Genomic DNA, 20,187 nt, shown 5'->3' with positions numbered 1-20,187 from the left:
TGGAACAGTGGTTCTCAACTGGGGGCGATTCTGACACCCCAAGGGCCACTGGGTGATACCATTTTTGTTTATCACAACTGGGTTTGGGGTGCTGTGGCATCTGACTGGTGGAGGCCAGGGATGCTGCTAAATGGCTTACAGGGCACAGGACAGCCCTCAGAGCAAAGAATTACCTAGCGCCATACGTCAACAGTGCTGACGTTCAGAAGCCTTGCTGTAGATGGATGAAAGTGTGAAATTATATCTGTAGACACAGATGTGATTTATTGTTCCACTAAAGCAAAGGAGCTGTGGCTGGGGAGCTGACCATCAAGATACCATGGTGACCAAGAGCAGGAACCTCTCAGGTGAAATGAGCTGGCCGTGCCCGGGTCTGATAAGTTGAAAACATTTTATTTCAATTCTATCCTCAGGAGGCAGCATAAATAATCACAGAAGACCACAAAGGTCAGTGGGGAAGAAAAAAAAGCTTCAGAAGTGTGGGGAAGAGGAGATGTAAGCTTACACAGTCTAGCTGCAGGGTCTGGGGGGTGAGGAGACCCTGCTTTAGCTGGCCGAGAGGGTAGAAGGCTCTGGGAGGAAAAGCCCGAGGGGTCAGGGGGGCTTTCCCTGCCCAGGTCACTGGGGGGGCTTAGGGAGCCCCGCCTCTGTGGATGGATGTTCTGCAGGGCAGCCGTGGGACAAGCAGTGTGGAGCACAATGCATCTAGTAGGTCCTAGCTAATGAGAAAGAAGAGTGGACACCCACTTCTTGGTGCCCAGGCCAGACCTCACCCCTAAACTGTGACTTTTCTAAGAACAGTGTTCATGGACTCCGTAGGTAGTGACAAATGAAGGGAGAAAAAGAGGAAAAAAAGAAAATTGTAGAAGACCAAGTGAAATGTGGCATCTCCCAGGGTCCTGTGACCTTGGGCTCCTTTTCGGTTTCTTTATCTGCAAAGTGGGGAGAATGCTCCCTTCCTCTGGGAGCTGAGATGAGGCTCAAATGGGATCCTAAGTGTCGAAGGGCTGTGTAAACTTTAAAGTGCTACACCCACGTGAGGGGCTGTGGTCATCCTACAACTGTAAGGCTGACCGTGACTGAGAGCAGGGCCGAGACATGCACGCAGAGCAGCCCTCAGAGCCATCAGGCCCCTGCTCGGCCTCCCCAGGGCCAGCTCCACCCTTCTCAGCCTCAGCCTCCAGGAGGAAGAGGCCTCATCTCAGAGGGAGTCCCCTGGGGGGTGGGAGCAGAAGGTGGGGGCCAGGAGGACGTAGGAGCACTGAGTGTGAGGGGCCTCGACTGGGCAGTGAGACACATTGGCACTACTGGTGCTGGGAGGCTCCCAGTCCTCTCCTCCACGGAGACTTGGGCCCTGGTGATGCCCCCGTGGGATTGGCATCTTGATGCAGTGGGAAGGGTCTGGGCCTGAGGTCTGCACACCACTGGTCCTGGGCCTGGGTCCACTGTTCATCTGCTGGGTGACTTAGTGAAGTCACTACTGCATTGCAACCCTCAGTTCTGTCACTTGTAAAATGGAGACACGATTCCCTACCCTGCCTGCTTCACAAAGTCAATGGGAGAAGGGTGTTGCCAGAGCTTTGAAGAGCATCGGGGGAAAGCAAGGGGGCATTATGGCCTTGGCGAGCGATCCTCTTAATTCCCTGAAGATAAGAGAGAGGGGGCAAGACACAGGAAGGAGTTGGGCTGCTCGCAACCCTTGTCAGGTGAGTGGGCTTCCAGGGCTGCGGGGGGGGGGAGGGAGGTGGGGGATGGGAGGGAGAACAGCTGATGCTGGCAATCCAGCCCTTACTGTGCGTCCATCAGGGCCACTGTGAGCCCCAGCAGGGAGCACGGAGATGTCCTGGCAGCCCCCTTTGCAGGGGAAAAGTTCAACCTCTAAGTCTCCTGGGGTCCAGGCTTCCCCCTCCGCTCCCTGGTCCATTGAGGGCACCCCTCGGGGAGTCCGAGGTCTTTGCCAGCCAAGGGGAAGCCGAGGCTCCTGGGGTGGCAGGGGAAGGGGCTGCCAGCCTGGGTCTCCGGGAGAGGCTGGGGGCTTTTGTTAGCATGAGGTCGAGAGGTCAAAGGTCAGCTTCCAGTTCTTGAGGTGGCAGGTGGGGTCCTCAGGCACTCCCCCAGCTCCAGTCCTGGCTCTGTCTCTGGGGTCACCGGAGAAGGGGAAGTTAAGGGACGAGTAGAAACAACGGAGAGATCGGCTTAGAAAGCAGCTCAGCCGGGGAGCTAACAGTTCTTGGGGCTGTTGCGCAAGTTTTTCAGTTCCAGCTGTAGCTGCCGAATGCGGATGTCCTTCTGGGCCAGCTCCTCTTTCAACCTCCGAATCTCATCCTGCTGCCGGAAGAACATCCGGAGGAGCTGGGGTGGGTGAGAGAGGGGGCCGGTGAGCCAAAGAGAGCAGGTGAGAAGGTGACATTTCGAGGGGGCATCCAGACCCCCAACTCCACCCCCATGCCCCTTGCAGCCGCTGTCCTCCTGGCCCAGGCCTCCCACACCTCCTCCGTTCCGGTGCCCCAGGTGACTCAGGTCACTGCCGCTCTCCCTTCTCCAGATTCAGCTCATGGCTCCCACCCACGTCCACCCTCAGCCCGCACCGTGAGGCAGAGAAGAAAAGCTCTGGCATATGCAGACCCGCCTCGGGCACTGCTCCAGGGTCACTGAAGAAGGGATGAGTCCACACAGGCCAGTTTTCCGATATCCCAAGCTCACCCTTTCAGGGCTTCAAACCGTATACTTCATTTACCTACCACTTGGAATAGAAAGCTTTCTAAAATGTTTTGCATCCTTCTCTTCTTAACATAGCTTAGGATACAGAATGGAATCCAGCTTTTTTTCCTGCTGACAGGGGACTAGCACAGTGCACCAAAGTCTGCACCAGCCATTGCTGGAGTGGCCATGAGCAAAGCATGGGAATCTGACAGACCCTCGCTTAGATGGCTCCCTGGATTAACCAGCCTCTCCATTTCTTCCATAAAACAGACTGACTGACGCCCGCGAAACACAGTCTCCACAGGCTCCTGGAGGACCCCACACACTTGAGCTGAAAGTTACCAACAAGCAGTCGTGTTGGTCCTCAAACTGCCTACTGTGAGTTGCATCTGTTTTTGTATGATGATTGCACAGTTTAATTAAATATGACATAAACTGATGAAATAGGAATACAAAAAGAGTTGCTGTTTCTATAAAAACTAAGTTGAATGCATTCGAGAATCTTGAAGAAGGGGGTGCTAAGAAAGTTGTTACTGAATTAGGTGTGGATGATATACACATAAAAGGTTGGGGAATATTCTATATCTTGATTGCATGGTAGTGGTCACACAGCTGTAGGCATATGTCAAAACTCATGGAACTGTACACTACAAAGGATGAATTTTACTGTAGGTCAATTACACCTCAATAAACCTGTCTTAAAAAAAAACCCGGGGAACTTCCCTGGTGGTCCAGTGGCTAAGACTCCACGCTCCCAATGCAGGGGGCCTGGATTCAATCCCTGGTCAGGGAACTAGATCCCACACACCACAACTAAGAGTTCACATGCTGCAACGAAGATCCCACATGCCATAACTAAGACCCGGAGCAGCCAAATAAATAAATATTAAAAAAAAAACACAAAAAAAACAACTGGGGAAAGCTTTGAAAAAACAAGAGCTTTGTTTTCAGATTGATTTTAAGTTCCACTTAAAAGAAACTGAAACTGGAAACTGGAGTTAAAGTGTGGTGTATTTGACAAAGACATAGCAGATCCCAACTGGGACGTCCTCAAAGAAAAGGTCTTGGTCCTACATCAAAACGTGTGGAATGAATGTATATGTTTTATATTTTAAAGGAAAATAAATTGTTTAAAGAATATATATAGGGCTTCCCTGGTGGCGCAGTGGTTAAGAGTCCGCCTGCCGATGCAGGGGATACGGGTTCGTGCCCCGGTCCGGGAAGATCCCACATGCCGCGGAGCGGCTGGGCCCGTGAGCCACGGCCGCTGAGCCTGCGTGTCTGGAGCCTGTGCTCCGCAATGGGAGAGGCCACAACAGTGAGAGGCCCACGTACCCCCCCAAAAAAAAAAAAAAAAAAGAATATATATATATATCATTTTTGTGATTCTTTCCTTTAACTGACTTTTTTTTTTCATTAACCAACAAACCAGTCCTGGTTACATCTGTTCAGAGGGATGCTGTGATGTTTGCCCTGCACTAAGTGATTCTACACACTCCTGTGCCTTCCAAGTTCTCAAAGTTTCTTTGTATAATTTTTTGGATCTACTTTTGTTTAAAAAACAGATTTACTTAAGTGTAATTCATGTACCATAAATTTCACTCATTTTAAGTCAATTCAGTGAGTTTTAGTAAAATTACAGAGCTGTACAATGATGTCTTCTCCCCTGTGTCAAGCTACCTGTTGTCTCTTCACAGTTAGACCAATGTTCACAGCCCCATTATCTCATTGGTTGCTTCCAGTCTTCTGTGATGATTAAAATTGTAGGTAAAACCAGAGTAACAGGCCCTGAGCAAAGTTTTTTTTTCCCAGCAAGCAAAGTATCCAGGCTGTAGTGTAGAGAGATTGTGGCACCTGTGCTGTCTGCTCAGAGACCCTTTAAAATATTTCTCCAGGTCCTCCATTCTGATGGATACAGACAAGTTCATAGCTCAAGGTTACTCATTGTAACTGCTATTCACCCTGCCTTCTCCACACCCAGTACTAGAACCAACTTCAGGTTCTTGTTATGGCCCTGGGCTATTGCAGCAATTCAACTATGGCTACCTTCTCAAGGTACTTAAAAGAAAAAAAATTTTTTTTAATGGAAAACAAAAACAAGTACCCATCATCCAATTTCAGCAAATAATATGCAAGCACTCTTCTTTTTTTTTTTTTTTACTTTTTGGCCGTTCCACGTTGCATGTGGGATCTTAGTTCCCTGACCAGGGATTGAACCTGCACCCCCTGCACTGGAAGCACAGTCTTAACTGCTGGACCACCAGGGAAGTCCCCATGTGACCACTCTTGCTTTGGCTTTACTCTTACCTACTTCCCCTGTACCACCCTCCTCGCGATTATTTTGAAGCAAATCCCATTGATCACACGGTCTCACCCAGCCTTAGAAATCTGAACATCCCTCTATAATGGCACATAAACATATTTTATAGCGATTATCAATTTACCTGCCAGTTTCACCTTTAAGACTGTGAGGTCCCAGAGGTTAGGAATGGTCTTACTTTTATGAATAACAGTGATAATTATAAGTTGGTGTGACAAGAAATCCTGTAAGATGGCCCCATGTTATCCTTTCCTTTCATGGGTAGACGGGACCTAGTAACTTGCTTCAAATGAATAGAATATGGCAGACATGGTGGTATGTCATTTGCAAGGGGAGTTGACAAAAAGACTGTGGCTTCCATCTTGGACACCCTCTCTTCCTCACTGCCATGCTGTGAGCAGCCCTATGGAGAGGTCCATAGAGCAAGGACCTGAGGGAGGCATCCGGCTGACAGCCCCTGAGGGACTGAGACCCTTAGTCCAATGACCTGTGAGGAAATAAGTCTTGCCAGCAACCAAGTGAGTGAGCCTGGAAGCAGATCCTTCCACAGGTGAGTCTTCAGATGTGACTGCAGCCCTGGCTGATGGCTCACACCCTCATGAGAGACCTCGAGCCGCGGGCACCCACTGATACTAGGAGATAATAAATGTTTGGGGTTTAAGTCCCTAAGTCTTGGGGTAATTTGTTACATGGTAATCGAGAGCTAATACAGTTAGCCTCTTTATGCATTTAATGTGAGCAGGAAGAGTGCTAGATACTTAGCAATGGTCTCTTTAATGCTCCCAGCATTTCATATCCCCATTTTACTGTGAGGAAATGGACTTAGGGAAGTCAGGAAACATGTTCAGGCACAGCCAAGAAATGAGAGAGCCAGGATCCAAATGCAGGTGGGTCCCTGCAGCCATCTCCACCGCAGCTGCATCAAGCCCAGTGCCTGGCACACAGTGGGCATTCCGTGAACCCTGGCTGAGCTGAACTACGCTGGTGCCAGGGACCAAGGGTGTGGTTGGAAGGAAAGGCCTCTGGGGGGCGTGGACAAGGCCCAGCTCCAGTCACCCCTGATGAGCTGCTCCCTTTCCAAATGGTACAAAGAGTACTTTCATCAACACGCAGCCTCTTCCACAAAAACAGGAAATCATCAGACCCTGCCGCTGCTGCCATTCCAGGGAGGAAAGCAGTGCTGTAATGCATGAGGCTGGCTTTCCCCATGAGTCAGGAATTTATAACTCCAGATGACAGCAACATTCTGAAATGGATTCAGGAGGGGACACATAACTCTAGGTTCGCGGGTTTGAGGGGCATCAATATCCCCACCATAGCCCAGCCTCTAGTTATTGGGGTCAGAGGCAATGGAAGCCAACAGCAGGCTACTTATGGTATTTGTCAGAGAAAGAAAAATGCCTCAGAACGGAGCTAGCTTAAAGGCCTGAAGCCCATAATTGAAATGCAAAGGTCTCGCTCTGCCAGGATGTGTGGCAGCAATAACTTATATTCCTTACCTCATTCTCTGTCCTGGGTGGGACATTTTCTAATAAATCTATTCCGTTGACCACAACGCTCTTCTTTTCTTTGATGGGAGCCTTGAATACCATTTTGGGGGACTTCTTATAGCCTTCTTTCAAAGACATCAGCACAGGATCTAAGAAAGGCAAGGGATGTGTTCTCACTGACAATTCCATTGACTGTCAAGTGATGGTGGCTCTCACTTAACACCACGTCCGACAGTCGGCTGAGGGTGAGGGCAAGTTCAGTGAGGAGGATATGCAAGGGGAAGGGGGTGGGCCAGACCGAATGCCAAGGTTGCAGTCTCCTAGCCTCTTCTGGGAAGCCCACCCCTTGCGGTACCTCGGTTGATGCCTCCCAGCCACTCATCGGGGGTCAGAGCTGGCTCTGTGCCCGGCGTCATGGGGTAAATGTCTTCCTGGTAGGAATCCGACTGCAGCGGGGGAAGCAGAAGAGTGGACAGATGGGGGGCTGCTGAGAAAGCCCCTGCTCTCCAGTCAGATTCTCCTCTTTGCTGACGTCCAACCGCATACCTGCTGCCCTGCCTCCGGCCTTTGTACTCACAGTGTCTCCCATTTGGAATTCCCACCTTGCCTTCCGTAGCCAGCCAAACTGTCCTCACCTGGGAGCGGCCTCCACACCCCCCCACCCCCATCCACAGGAAAAGGGCTCCTTCTTCCGGGCTCCGCCAGGCTTACAGTCAGTGGCGAGAAAGCTAGGCTTCAATGCCAGGGGCCCTTTGGAGCCAGCCCAGCCCCACTCACCCTCCGGGGCACGATCATGGAGATAGGCTCAATCAGGCCCTTGAGAGTCACCAGCTTGTAGAATCGGAACACCTCGCAGGCAGACACATCCAGCCCGTGCTTGGGCATAACCCCTGTGGACAGGCATACATACGGCTACATGGGGTCCCGGGAATCCCCCCTCAGCGCCCCTCCTTCCTGGTGACCTTGGCCAGGGGAAAGGCACAGGTGGAGGGCACTAGGTTTGGAGGCAATGACCCATACAGCAGACAGGAGGGGGCTGGGGGCTTCCTGAGTCAGGCTCTGTCTCTGGGTGGTAACTTCTCAAATAAGCCCCGTGGGCAAGCCCCTGCCTCACCAAGGGGCACGCTATAGATTTGGGGCCTTTGAGAACTGGAAGGGGCTGCAGAACTATTTGAATCTAATCCATTCTTTTTACAGATGAGACTCTTGAGGGTCAGAGGGGAAGGGGCTTTTGCCCGAGGTCACACAGTGTTGTCACTGTATAAGCCAGAGAGACCATCACCTTGTGAAATGAACTGGTTTCCCGAAGCCTCTGTGCCCCCAGTCTTCAGAGAGAGAGAAGGAGGGAAAAAGCTTTCCCCGTGCACCCCAGAGGTCTAAACGCAGCCCAAGACTGCCGTTCCGTGATGTGTCTTATAGGATCGACAGGGGTGCGTGTGTGCATGTATATCTGCGTGGGCACCAGATACAACATCCCTAACAGCTGCATCAGCTGAACACTGGCTGGGGCAACAGTGCAGTGTGGGGTTAGGAACACAAGCTTTGGGGTGGGACAGAATCCTGGGTCTGAATCCCGACTCTCCCCTCTTTCTGGCCGGGAGTCCTTGGGCAAATCACTGCTGAGCTCCAGCTTCCCTGGTTGCCTAGAGGAGTCCAGTAGTGGCCCCTCCTAAGATGGTCGGGGGACTGAGTGCGAAGATGCTTGTTGACTGCCCGGCAGTGATGAGCACAGATAACATTAGTTTCTTTCTCCGTGATGTGAATATGAGTTAAGGTTCTACCTCTCCTCGGCTGGAGCAGAAGGCTGCTCTTCCAGAGAAGGGAATTCCAGGAGCTGGAGGGAAGTGGCATCATGGTACCAAGTGAGCCAGCAGACTTGGGTTTGAATCCTGGCTCTGCCACTTAGGAGCTATGTGACCTGCCTGGGGTGAGTGACAAAGCCACTTGGAACCTACGAAAAGTGCCTGGCTCATGGCAAATGCTTAACAGTGGCCACAGGTGAGGAGGACAAGGAGAAATAGCTATCCTCAGTCCCCCCTCCCTCCTCTCCTCCCCATGTCCTGCTGACCCAACTTTCTAAACATCTCCTGGATCCATCCTCACCTCCTCATCCCCACGCCATCCCCCTAGTTACCATCCTCTCTTGCCTAGAAGTCCACAGTGGCCTCCTAACTGGTCTCTCTGCCTCCCTCCTGCCCTTTCAAGATCCAGTCTCCCTACAGAAGCCAGAGCAATCTTAAACCAACCTTTCAGATCACATCACACTGTCCCACTCCCACCTACCCATCCACCCAAGAAAAAGAAAATTCTACGAGTTCCCGGTGAAACCCCAACTCCTTCCCCTGGGTGATGGTTAATGTCGGTGGGCCCAGTAAAGTAGATGGCCCTCCCCAATGTGGGTGGGCATATTCCAATCCATCGCAGCACTGAACAGAACAAAGGCCAGAGGAAGGAGGAATTTTCCCTTTTTTCTCTGCCTTGCTGCTTGAGCTGGGACATCTCATCTCATCCCCTGCCCTCAGACTGGGATTCACACCATCGGCTCCCTGGGGTCTCAGGCCTTCAGACTTGAGCTGGATTATACCACTGGCTTTCCTGGGCCTCCAACTTGCAGAGGGAAGATTGTGAGACTTAGCCTCCATAATCACGTGAACCAAATCCTTGCAATTCCCCTTTTATAAATATACTTGGTTGTTTCTCTGGAGAACTCTAATATACCCTGTCTAATGCATCCCATGGGATCTGGCCCCTGCACACCTCTCCAGCTTAATCCCCTAACACTCACCCATCTTCCGCATGTTTATGCTTAGCCACACTGCCCTCCCTTCTGCTCCTAGAACATGCCAGGCTCTTTCTGGCCTCAGGGCCTTTGCACTAACTGTTCTTTCTGCTGGCACTACTCTTCCCCTTTCCTGCCTTTCGGATCTCAGTTTAAAATGTCACCTCCACAGCAAGGCTTCCCCCGACCACCTGGTCTAAAACAGCCCCCGTCACTCTCTGTTCTATTACCCCATCTGATTCTCTTCTTAGAACTTACTACCATCCAATATTTCCCTTACTTATTTGTTCACTGTCTGTCTGTCCCTCAGTGGGATGTGAGTGAGGCTGTGTTCTGTTTTATTTATCACTTTACTCCTGGACTAGTCCAGGGTCTGGCACAGTCCAGAGTCGGGCACACAGCTGGTACCCAGTACATGTTTGTTGAATGACTACAGGAAGGAACAGAAGGAGACAAGTACTCTGCCAGGTGTTCTGTATACATGATCTCTAAGCTTTACAACAGCCCTGCAAGGTAGGTTTAATTATCCCCATTTTACAGACGAGGAAACTGGGACTCAGAGGGGTTAGGGACACAGTTTAATCAGAATATAAACCTAGCTTGGACTCCAAAGTCCAGGTTGCTTGTTATACTATTTGATAATGGGGTGACAGTGAGGGAGGTGGGGATGACAGAGCCCTGGGGAAGGGTGAAGTCAGTGGAATGGTCATTCGGACCTCAGGCATATCTCTGGGCCTCCATTTTGCTGCTGGTCCCTGAGAGGGGTCCTTGGGCCCCTCCAGCCCTGATGTCTCTGAAGCTGGCCCTCAGGCCGTGTCCATAATCCCAGATCCTCAGAGGGACAAAGCCAGACTCAAATTCTAAGGAGAGGAGGGAACAGATCCCTGAAGAGATTCCTTCCCCTGGGTGATTTGGACCCCAAATGGGGAATGCTGAATCGGATGCACTGCCAGTGTGAGTCACTGGGCATGAAGATTTCATTGTAAGGCTTTAGCGGTGGGAGAGTGCAGGGCATGAAGGACGGACTCGCTACACTCGTCAATCCTGGAGCCCTCTATGGGATTTGCCTGAGAACCTGGGGATGCAGTGAGGGGGACACCCTGGAATTCCTCCTGTCTTCTCAGGCAAGGACAGAGCTGCTTTGGGGGACTGAGGGTCCTGACTTCCCAGAGGCTTCAGGAAGGCACATGCTGCTGGACCCTGTTCTGACCTTTAGTTACTGAACCTCCTCCCACTATGTCAGAACAACAATGGGCTTCGGCCTCCCCATCTGCAAATGGGAATGAAGGTACCGCCCACACCCCTGCAGGCTGCTGATGGCCAGAGATGGCGGAGGACACCAAGCGCCGTGGGCTGACGGAGCCGGTCTTCAGGCTGCCTGAAGAAGGGCAGGCTGACCTCCACAGGGCAGCACCCAGAGGTTCTATTCTGACCTGCCCATGAGCCGTGGCCTTCTGAGTCTGACTTTTCATTTTGGGGGCAGGGTGGCCCAAGAGCCAAATTCCAGTCTCTCCTTCTACAGCCTAACAACCGCGAGAGCCCCCGGACCCCCTTACCGAGGCCTTTCTGCGGGGCTGGGGAGCGGAACTCCATGAGGTAACTCAGGTAGGGCTTCTCGGTGCTGATCTCGTAGTACCTGATGTTTCCGTCTCCCTGGGGGCCGGGTGTGGGGAGGGAGGTGAGGAAGGAAGAGAGGAAGGGGCGGGCTCAGCAGGTCCTGGTCCAGCGGGCTGCTGAAAAGAGCCTCTGCCATGCCTCCGAGGTGGTCAAAAGACCAGGGAGGCCTGGCCTCTAGGCCCCCAGTGGGGCTGCCGTAGGAGACTTGCTGGGGGTGGTGGGGTGGAGGTCGGGTGCTGTGTGTGTGCGTGCACGGTCACGGGCCTATTGACAGACTTTCTAACAAGATCTCCTGGCAGGTGCCTCCAATCCCATCATTAGGGATGATTCACGTCAGGCTCTGATCCTTATTCCCAAGTAAAACCCCACTCCAATCCACCCCTGAAGGAATTCTCAGTCACTGACACCTCAGCAGAATGAGTGTCCGACTTGAGGGTAGGTTTTGACCCATGTTGGGTCAGGGGAAGGGCAGACAGGTTAGGCTCTTCTTGGGAGGTAGGGCAAGAGCAGGGGCCCAATGGGGGCAGGGGTCTCCCACAGGCTGTCCCTGTCCCTCCCCCACCTTCTCCTACCTTTCCAGCCAGGTAGAGCATGTGTGTGTCAGCGTCGTAGAAGGGGAACAGGAGGCCGGAGAGCCCATCGATTTCCTCCTCGATCAGGGGCATGGACAGGTCCTCCTGCGGGCCGGGGGCCAGTATCAGCCCGTATCCAGGCAGGATGGCACCTCGCCTTCCCCAATCCCAGCAAAGCCCCCAGAGTAACAATGCTTTGATGTTGCCCCACCCGCTCCAGCCTCCCTGCGGCTGACCTGGTCCCAGAGGGCGATCTGTCTCGTGTTCCACCTGGAGACCCCCGTCGTGAGAAGCCTCTTCATGTTTCCCAGGAAGACCACCCGGTTCACTCTGTGGTTTTTGCAGTTCGCCTCCTGGCAGGGACAGAGAGCTGGTGAGCCAGGCCCCAGACAATAGGGTACTGGACTGGGCTGCCTGGTGGCCTCCAAACGTACGTCCATGTCCTAATCCCCGGAACCTCTGGGTCATCCACAGGGGCCCTAAATGCCATCACAAGTGTCCTTATTTAGAAGAGAGAGGTAAAGGGAGATTCCACAGACGCAGAAAGGAGAAGGCAGTGTGACCACGGAGGCAGAGATTGGAGAGGTGAGGCCACAAGCCAAGGAAGCCACCAGAAGCCGGAAGAGACCAGGAAGGCTTCTCCCCTAGAGCCGCCGGAGGGAGTCGGACTTCCGGCCTCCAGAACTGTGAGAGGATCAATTTCTGTTGTTGTAAGGCACCCGGCTTGTGGTAGTTTGTCACAGCAGCCACAGGAAACGACTACAGGTGCTGTGGGGCAATGGAGGCCGGGGACCAAGAAACCAGGCCTCGCTGCCAGGTCCCAGAGCGGATGGGGGATGGGGAAGGAGGGAACGAACTGGACCAAGTCCCAGGCAGGGCCTGAGCTGGGCTGGGTGCCAGGTGCTCTCACCAAGGCATCTCTGAACTTTCACAACAATACCTATTGCAAGGACTCTCTGAGGATGGGGAGCTCGAGGCTCAGGAGGCCGGGGACTCATGCTGGTTCACTGCGGGGTGACTCACTTCACCGGGGTCTCCTTCTAACTGGGCCATCCTCTGCCTTCTCTCCTGCCTCTGGTCTCATGACACCTCCTTTTCCTCCTAACATATGGTGGCCCTTTGCCAGGATGAGTCAGCGTGAGGCAGGAACCAGAGGCTGGTGGAGCAGTGCAGAGACCCGGGCTGGCGTCACTTGCCCTGGATTTTAGTTCCAAGTTCTGCTGAAAAAGTGTAACCCTGGAGGAGTCCCTCACCCTCTCTGGGCATGTGTCCACATCTGTGAGAAGGAGGTTGGGGTCTCTGCTCTCTTACATCTTTTCTGCTTGGCATGGGCTCTGGGGTCCAACTGTCTGGGTTCGAATTCTAGCTCCTCCTGTAACTGTGAGAATCAGGTCAGCCCCTCTCCAAGGGGCAGCGTTTCCATGTGGGAAATGGGAAGAGTAACAGTACCCACCTCAGAGGATTAAATGAAGGGACGATGGGGAGCCCCTGGCACAGTGCATGCCACACAATGAGCTCTGAGTAAATGGTGGCTAATACTAATGACACTAATAACTATGGTGATTATTGTTTGTAGTAGTAGTAGTAGATGACATTCTGGTCCTGCAATATTGGCTTTTTCCAAGATAAACACAACCAGGTCACACACCAATCTTTCTTGTGTTAGGAGGTAAACCTCAGATTTCATCCAAATTTTCCATCCTATCTAGCTCCATGACTGGCACACAGTAGGTGCTCAAGAAATGTAAATTTCTTACTCCCAAACGACATCTAATCCCTTCCTCAGAGTTAAGACCCAGAGTCAAAGACCAAAACTGGAGCTAAGTTCACCATCCACCTCCCCTCTTGGAGCTGTCCCTGGGACTGGCACCCTGAGCCACTTACTCCAGGCTCGTCCCATGCAGGTGGCTGGGCAGTGAGTCCAAAGTCCCCTCCTTCTGTGCCTACGACGGTCAACACCCAGGGATTCATGCGCTGAAGGGGGTTACCAGTTTGGCCCCCAGAGCAGGCAGAAGAATCCCATCTGGGGAGAGGGGTGGAGTCTGTGGGAAGGCTACTGAGTCCCTCTGCTTCCAGAACAAGGCAGGGCTCCTATGAGCGGAGAAGGGCCCAGAACAGATGGGGTGGTCCCCAGATGTGCAGGCCAGGTGCTCGGGAGAGGGGAGCTGGCACAGCCTTTCCCTCCAGGGCTGGCTGAAAGCAGAGCCCTGGGTCCCAACACCTTTCCTTCCCCTCGAGAAAGATGTGGGGCTTCACCTGCAGAACGCGGCCGGAGCGGGGCTCGATCACACGCAGTTTCTTGTCCTTGCACGTGGTGGTAAGCAGGCTGCCGTCAGTGTTGAAGGACATGCAGAGGATCACGTCCGAGTGGCAGTCTATCATCTTCACCGGTTCGCCCACGTCCAGGTTCCAGATGAGGACCTGGGAGGGCGGATACACAGGAGGCGGGCTCAGCCCTGCTGCTGCTGGCATGGGGTGGCTGTCCCCAGTCTGCACCCGATGGCCCTGGGAGAGATGCCCCATGCGGGGTTGGATGTGCTGGGATGCAGGATGGTGTCGGTGGGTTCTATATCAAAGGCTGATGTGTCCCTGTCACACAAATCCACAACTATCCTTGGGCAGATCCCAGCCCCAGCCTGGGCTCAGTTTCTGCTTCTAGCAAGAAGGGTGAGTGCTCCTGGCCAGGTTCCACTGGCTGGCACACCTCTTTTGAGGGCATGCCTGGGGGTAGAGACTGGGGCTCCATTCTCCCCACCAGCAGCTTTGGATGCTTCTTTTTCCTACTAGGAGGGCAGCAGCCACTTCTTGGTTAAGAAGTAGCCAGGTAGAGAGTGTGGACACGGAGTGGGCATTCTTCTCCAATGTATCAGTGCCGGAGAAGGCAGTAAAGATGCCTCCAGCCTCTGTGAACCCCAGGAATGACAGGCGCACAGAAGATGCTCAGCTGTGTTGTTGAATGAGCGAATGAATGGATGTGACAATACTGGTTAACAGGCTCGGGAAAGTAACAGTGCTCCCTACAGGCCCCCCAAAGTGCCTTTCTCTCTCCCTCCACTTTCCCGCCGAGTCGGCTCTGGCCACAGTGCCCACCGGCTGCCCACCTTGTAGTCATAGCCAGCACTGAACAGGATGTTGTTGGTGGTAGGGTGCCACTCGACCAGCCCCACGCGCCGGCTGTGCCCATGCAGCTCCAGAAGAGCCTCCGTCATGTTCCGCTTCAGCCCGCCCTCGGGGATCTCCCAGATCCGCACCTGCAGAGGGGAAGGAGGGCCTCGGTTGGCTGGGCAGGGCCAGGAGAAGCCCCTGCTGCCCTCTTCCTCAGACACCAGGCTTTCGGAGATCTGCCTAGTAAGATCTGGCCAGGGTAGTGGGCAGAGCCCGACTGAGGCCTGGGGGGGAGGTTGCAGGGTGTGGCTAGAGAGAAAAGAGACCATCTCCACCGTGCCTTTGGGAGGGTTTTCTCCAAGAAGTCTCTGCAGACCTTGGCGACTGTTCTTACTGGCATATCGTTATTGTTATTGTCTAGCCAGGCCCAGAGGATCACACATGGAGCAGCTTTTAGCAAGTGCTGTATTCAAAGCCTATCTCTGCTTCCCTTCCACACCCTTTTAATAGTGCCTTCAGCCCCAGCGCCTCTGTTTGTACCACATGGCCTGTCCCTCACTACGTTCCCCACCCGGGATGGACACCTGAGCAGAGGGAAACCCATCTGGGAGACTGGGAGGCCCAGAGTCTCTCCTGAAAGATGAGGAACCGAGGGGCAGAGACCGATGAGATGCTGGAGCCTGAGCCGAAAGGATGCAGAGCCTGGGTGCAGCTATTATCAGTCTTATGGAGGCTGAAGAAGAAGCAAAGAAGAGAGAAGAGGGTGCAACTCATGGAGAGAAGCAGAGAGAAGCAATCATGTGGCCCCAGAGAGAGAGAAACTGAGCAATTTCTCTGCGATCTTTGAATAACCCACTGATTGTTTACGTTAACGCTGGTAGGCTTCTGTTTCTCAAGCCAAGCATACCCTGCAAGTTTCAACTGTTTCATCTATAAATGGAGTGGGGCGGGGGGAGTCTTTGCCTTGCCTTGCCTACTGGCAGAATAAAATAAGATAGTGGTTGTAAAAGTTTGTAAACTATAAAGTGCTCTAAAGACCTATGGAATTATAGTTCTTGTTATAATTGTTAGCATCATCATTAATGCTATTTATCATGATCTAACTGGGTGGAGAAGAAAAAGAACATGTGACTATAGCTTAGGACACCTTTAACACAAACGTTTTGAAAATCTGAACTCTACCCTTGCTAGTAAGGAGAAAAACAGGGAAGACAGCTTTGAGATACCATTTATAATCTTCTAAAATAGCCAACTGAAAGAAAAAAAAACAGTATTGACAAGATTATACGGGAACTTATAGATTCAGTTGGTGTTGGTAGTATTACAAATCAGAGTAACTCTGTTTTGGAAGCAATTCGGCAATCTTTAGTAGGAACAATGGAGACATTTGTATTATATTCCTTGATCTAGTAATTTCACTCTTAAAATTCAAAATAAGCCCAAATCTCCATGCATGAAGATGTTCATTGCAATACAGAAAATTCAGAAATACTCCAAGTGACCAATATTAGGGAAACAATTTAATATGTCATAGCAATATGGAATATTAGCCATTTGACGATAATTCTGAAGGCTATGAATAAAGAGGAAAAACATGTTAAAGAAAGCCAAAGGCAGTCCCAAAGACAGGGGAGCAAGGCTGGGAACCGGGGGTACCTCTAAGGGAATTCCCTTGTGGGTTTCCCTTCTTGGTGCTTTACTCTCAGACTGTAGAAATGAGTATTTCCCACATGTATGTTCCCCTGAAGACCCAGCTCGGCACATGTAGACCACGGGAGGCTCCAGGTCCAGTCAAGGATTAGGGGTCACCCTTAGGAGCACCATTCTCAGTTTCAAAAACATACTTGAGAAAAAGTTTATAATTAGGGGACAGTTTGAGGTTTTCCTGTCCTCACTGAATCATCTCCTGTGGTTGCTCCAGCTCTCCAGGAAAGCCCAACACTCACATAAGCCTGCCTGGTGGCAGGAGCCTGGGGGAGGGAGGTGATGGAAAGGGGGCCCAGCATGCCCTACGGTCTTTCCCCAAGAGCCCTGTGCAAGGGCCTTCTGAGATGAGGTCTCATCTGGAAATGGCAGAGAGGGTGGAGTGGGGACCAAGGTAGATGACTCAGTAGTCACCAATAAGACACTCATTCTTCTTGTCCCCAAATGTTCCAGGAAGCTGACCCTTGAAGAGCAGAGACTAATGCTTGTGTTACACACACACACACACACACATACACATCATACATACAATACCTCCCCCATCCTCCACATTTCTTTCTTTTTTACCCAAAGGTATGCTATGATACATGTACTTCTGCAACTTGCTTTTCTCATGTAACAAGTGCTAGTGGGCATTTTTCCACACTACACATGGCTCTACTTTATCTTTTTAAGTGGCCAGAGGGACAGCTGTTATGTGGCCATGCCGTGATGGATTTAATCAACTTCTGTTAATGGACACCTGGGCTCTGCCCACTTTTTTTCACTGTTAACAATTCATTCTATGATGATCAGGCCTGTCATACAAGTTTGTGCATGGCTGTGAGTATTCCTGTAGGACACATGCCTAGAAGTGTTTCACTTTTTTAGTTACTGTAAAATTGTCCTCAAAAGCTGTCCCAGGGACTTCCCTGGTGGCGCAGTGGTTAAGAATCCCCTTGCCAATGCAGGGAACACGGGATCGAGCCCTGGTCCGGGAAGATACCACGTGCTGTGGAGCAACTAAGCCCGTGCGCACAACTACTGAGCCCATGCAGCTAGAGCGCCTAGACCCTGTGCTCTGCAACAAGAGAAGCCACCGCAATGAGAAGCCCGTGCACTGCAACGAAGAATAGCCCCTGCTCACTGCAACTAGAGAAAGACTGCGCACAGCAACAAAGACCCAACGCAGCCAAAAATAAAAAATTTAATTTAATTAAAAAAAAACTTAAAAAAAAAAAAAGCTGTCCCAGTTTTTACCAGCAGAGTCTGAGAGTGTTTCTTTACCCATGTCTCTAAAACTATACCTTCGAAAACAGGTTTTTGCCCATCAGATCAAAAATGCCATCTCCCTGTTGTTTGGATTTCCATGTCTTTGATTCTTAGAAATACCAGGCATCTTTTTCTGTGTTGATAGGCTACACTTGTTTACACTTGAGCAGGAAGCTTGAGATGCTATCAGGGTCAAGGGGACGAAACTTGAAGGAGCAGAAAGGCAGGTCAGCGTGGAGGCATTTGCGGGCAAAGGATCTTGTCTATGGCCAGACAAGTACATACACATGTGAACCTATGTCATTCAGTGTATAAGTGTTGATTAGGAAGGGGAGAAAATCTGGCCTTTGAGAAAATCTTTGAAACCGAAAGTTGAGTCTCATTCATTCCACTCACACCTCTTATGAGACAGGCTGTGGGATAATGAGCCAATGGGAGGGGCGCTGAGCTTGCCCCATGCCTGCTCTTGAGCGCACATGGCAGAGAACCTACAGGAGCACAGAGCTGGGGGCCCTGAATACGGTCTTGGTGGTGATGGGGTGGGAGGGTCAGGAGGCACAGGGTTATTACAAGAGGGGATGTGACCCACATTTGAAAAGACGGGCTGGGAATGTGGGGAAGGATGAGACAGAAAAATGACCCCGTGTGTGGGTTCAGGCACAGTGGGCAGAGAAACTGCAGGAGGGTCAGCCCGGCTGGTGTGGGGCAGGCTAGCAGGTGGCACAGGAGGCCAGAGGCCATGTGTGTCATCCCTGGTTATCGACATCCCAGGGAATCCTGCTTGGGCTGAGGCTCAGAAGGAAGCCTTTTTCCAGAACAGCCTAATTCCCGAGGAGCCAGCTAACGGAGGCATCCCTGGATGGCATCACGTGCAGGGTAAGGTAGAGACACGGGGGAAGCTGTGAAGGGCGGGTCCACTCAAGCTCTAATCCCACTGACCAGCTGGATGACCTTGGACAAGCCAGTTAACCTCTCTGAGGTTCAGGCTCCTCATCCAGATGATGAATTGAGAGGTACGTACCTTTTAGAGGTGTGTGGGTTGAGCTAAACTGAGCTTCAGGGTCCTTGTGAGTCTGAGGCTTTCTAGCCATAGGAGCTGATTTGTTGGCGTGACAGCTCTGCCTAGGAACCGAGGGGCTAAGCCAAGGGGATGGAGAGGGCAGGCACTGTCTGTGACCAGGCACAGCCCCTGGACTGGCGCCAAGTCCAGAGGAATGAAGGGCTGCAGGGGGGAAGCCAAGAGCTGTTTTCACCAATAACTGCTAGAGTTGGGTCTCAAATGGAAAATGTCCCACAGAGAAGGAGAGAGGCGTCTTGTCTCATAACTCCATTTGATTCTAGCCACTTCTCTCCCTGGGCCCCAGTTTTCTCTTCTGCACACTGAGACAGTATTAATCTTCCAAACTTCTCTGCTTTTGACATCATTGAATGTTATCACCGGGGGGAAGAGACTAGCTCCGTTTGATCCGCCACTACAGCTAACAGTTGGCAGCACGCACGACAGGAGCTCAGAGGAGGAGCTGGAGTTCACAGTGGGCCTAAGTAGCTGGAAAAGGAATTCTAGTCCCTAGATATTCAAGGGATTTGCTGGGAACAAAGAGTGGATGGGTGTGGGAGGAGCGCTACAGATCTGTTCAGAGGTTGCTCTCAGAGAGGTTACTTCAATTCAACAGGAAACCAAATAGAGTCTGCCAGACGGGATTTCTGGAAGGAAGCGGAGGGGAGAAGTGGCAAAAGCGCTTTCTCCAGCAAGCCAGCTGTGCCTGGGACTGTCCCTTTCATAGGTCCTTGGGTCAGAGCCCTGTTTAGTTAAATTCAGTTCCAATCAATCCAACGAAATATGCCTACCCCCTCCCTGGGTCACAGTGTTGGCCAGCGGGGGCCAGTCCTTGGTCTCAAGTAGCTCACAGTCTTGTGGGGTTGACAGCAGACACGTGCAGACAAGGCTAAGCCAAGGCGGCTGAAAGGGACAGTTTATAAAGCTGCAAAACCAAGTGTCCCTGAGCAGGGGTGAGGGAGCAGCTGGGCCAAGAAAGTGAGAGCTTTGTGGCCTTACAAGCTCCCTTCGAATCCAGGCTCTGACCTTATCGGCTGTGAGACTTCAGCCAACTTATTAGCCTCTCCGAACGTCAGTCTTCCCAACTGTAAGAATAATTACACCTACATTATAGTTGTTATGAAGGCTAAATATATACCCTACGAAGCAGATTACTAAGCACTCTTAGTAATACTTAACAATGCTTGCTTAATATTAATTAAGGATTATATACAAGTTTTAGATAGGTCAGATTTTAGATGTGATTTCTATTTTTCATCTGTGCTTTGTGGCCCCCTGTGTAGTCAATGAATGTGGTATGAAGTCTGCCTCCATTTTATGGAATGCAAATACATTTCCTCTTTAAAATTATTATGTGATTAGGAAGGTGTCCGGCTGGGTCTCTCTGCTTTCTGATACATTGAGGATTGTGGCTGCTAGTGACTTAGGGCCAGGGCCTAGTGAGGGCCTACGCAGCCCCTCTGACAACACTGTTCTAAGGGAAAGAATGCTATGGTTAGGGGAATTGCTTGTTACACAACTACAGCAAACAAACAGTACTTATCATCTGTATCTGGGGTATAGGAGCTAAGAGGAGTTGGAGTTCACAG

The 20,187-nt window shown here is 51.5% G+C and overlaps 1 protein-coding gene across 1 annotated transcript in view; it reads right to left on the bottom strand.

The window, feature by feature from the left end:
• Window positions 1–386: 386 nt before the first annotated feature.
• CORO2B (coronin 2B) overlaps window positions 387–20,187 on the bottom strand; it is a 140,548-nt gene continuing 120,747 nt past the window's right edge. Inside the window, exons 4-12 of the mRNA XM_081227778.1 lie at window positions 14,583–14,732; window positions 13,738–13,902; window positions 11,718–11,834; window positions 11,482–11,586; window positions 10,849–10,945; window positions 7,291–7,403; window positions 6,869–6,959; window positions 6,523–6,662; window positions 387–2,352 (exon numbers count right to left, since the gene is read on the bottom strand). Coding sequence (XP_081083904.1) covers window positions 2,221–2,352; window positions 6,523–6,662; window positions 6,869–6,959; window positions 7,291–7,403; window positions 10,849–10,945; window positions 11,482–11,586; window positions 11,718–11,834; window positions 13,738–13,902; window positions 14,583–14,732 — 1,110 coding nt within the window. The 3' untranslated portion in view covers window positions 387–2,220. The remainder of the gene's footprint in view (window positions 2,353–6,522; window positions 6,663–6,868; window positions 6,960–7,290; window positions 7,404–10,848; window positions 10,946–11,481; window positions 11,587–11,717; window positions 11,835–13,737; window positions 13,903–14,582; window positions 14,733–20,187) is intronic.

This window comes from Mesoplodon bidens, assembly GCF_964165515.1.
Source record: "Mesoplodon bidens genome assembly, chromosome: 3".
NCBI classification, from domain to species: Eukaryota; Metazoa; Chordata; class Mammalia; order Artiodactyla; family Ziphiidae; genus Mesoplodon; species Mesoplodon bidens.
This window is presented reverse-complemented; position numbering and strand designations above follow the sequence as displayed.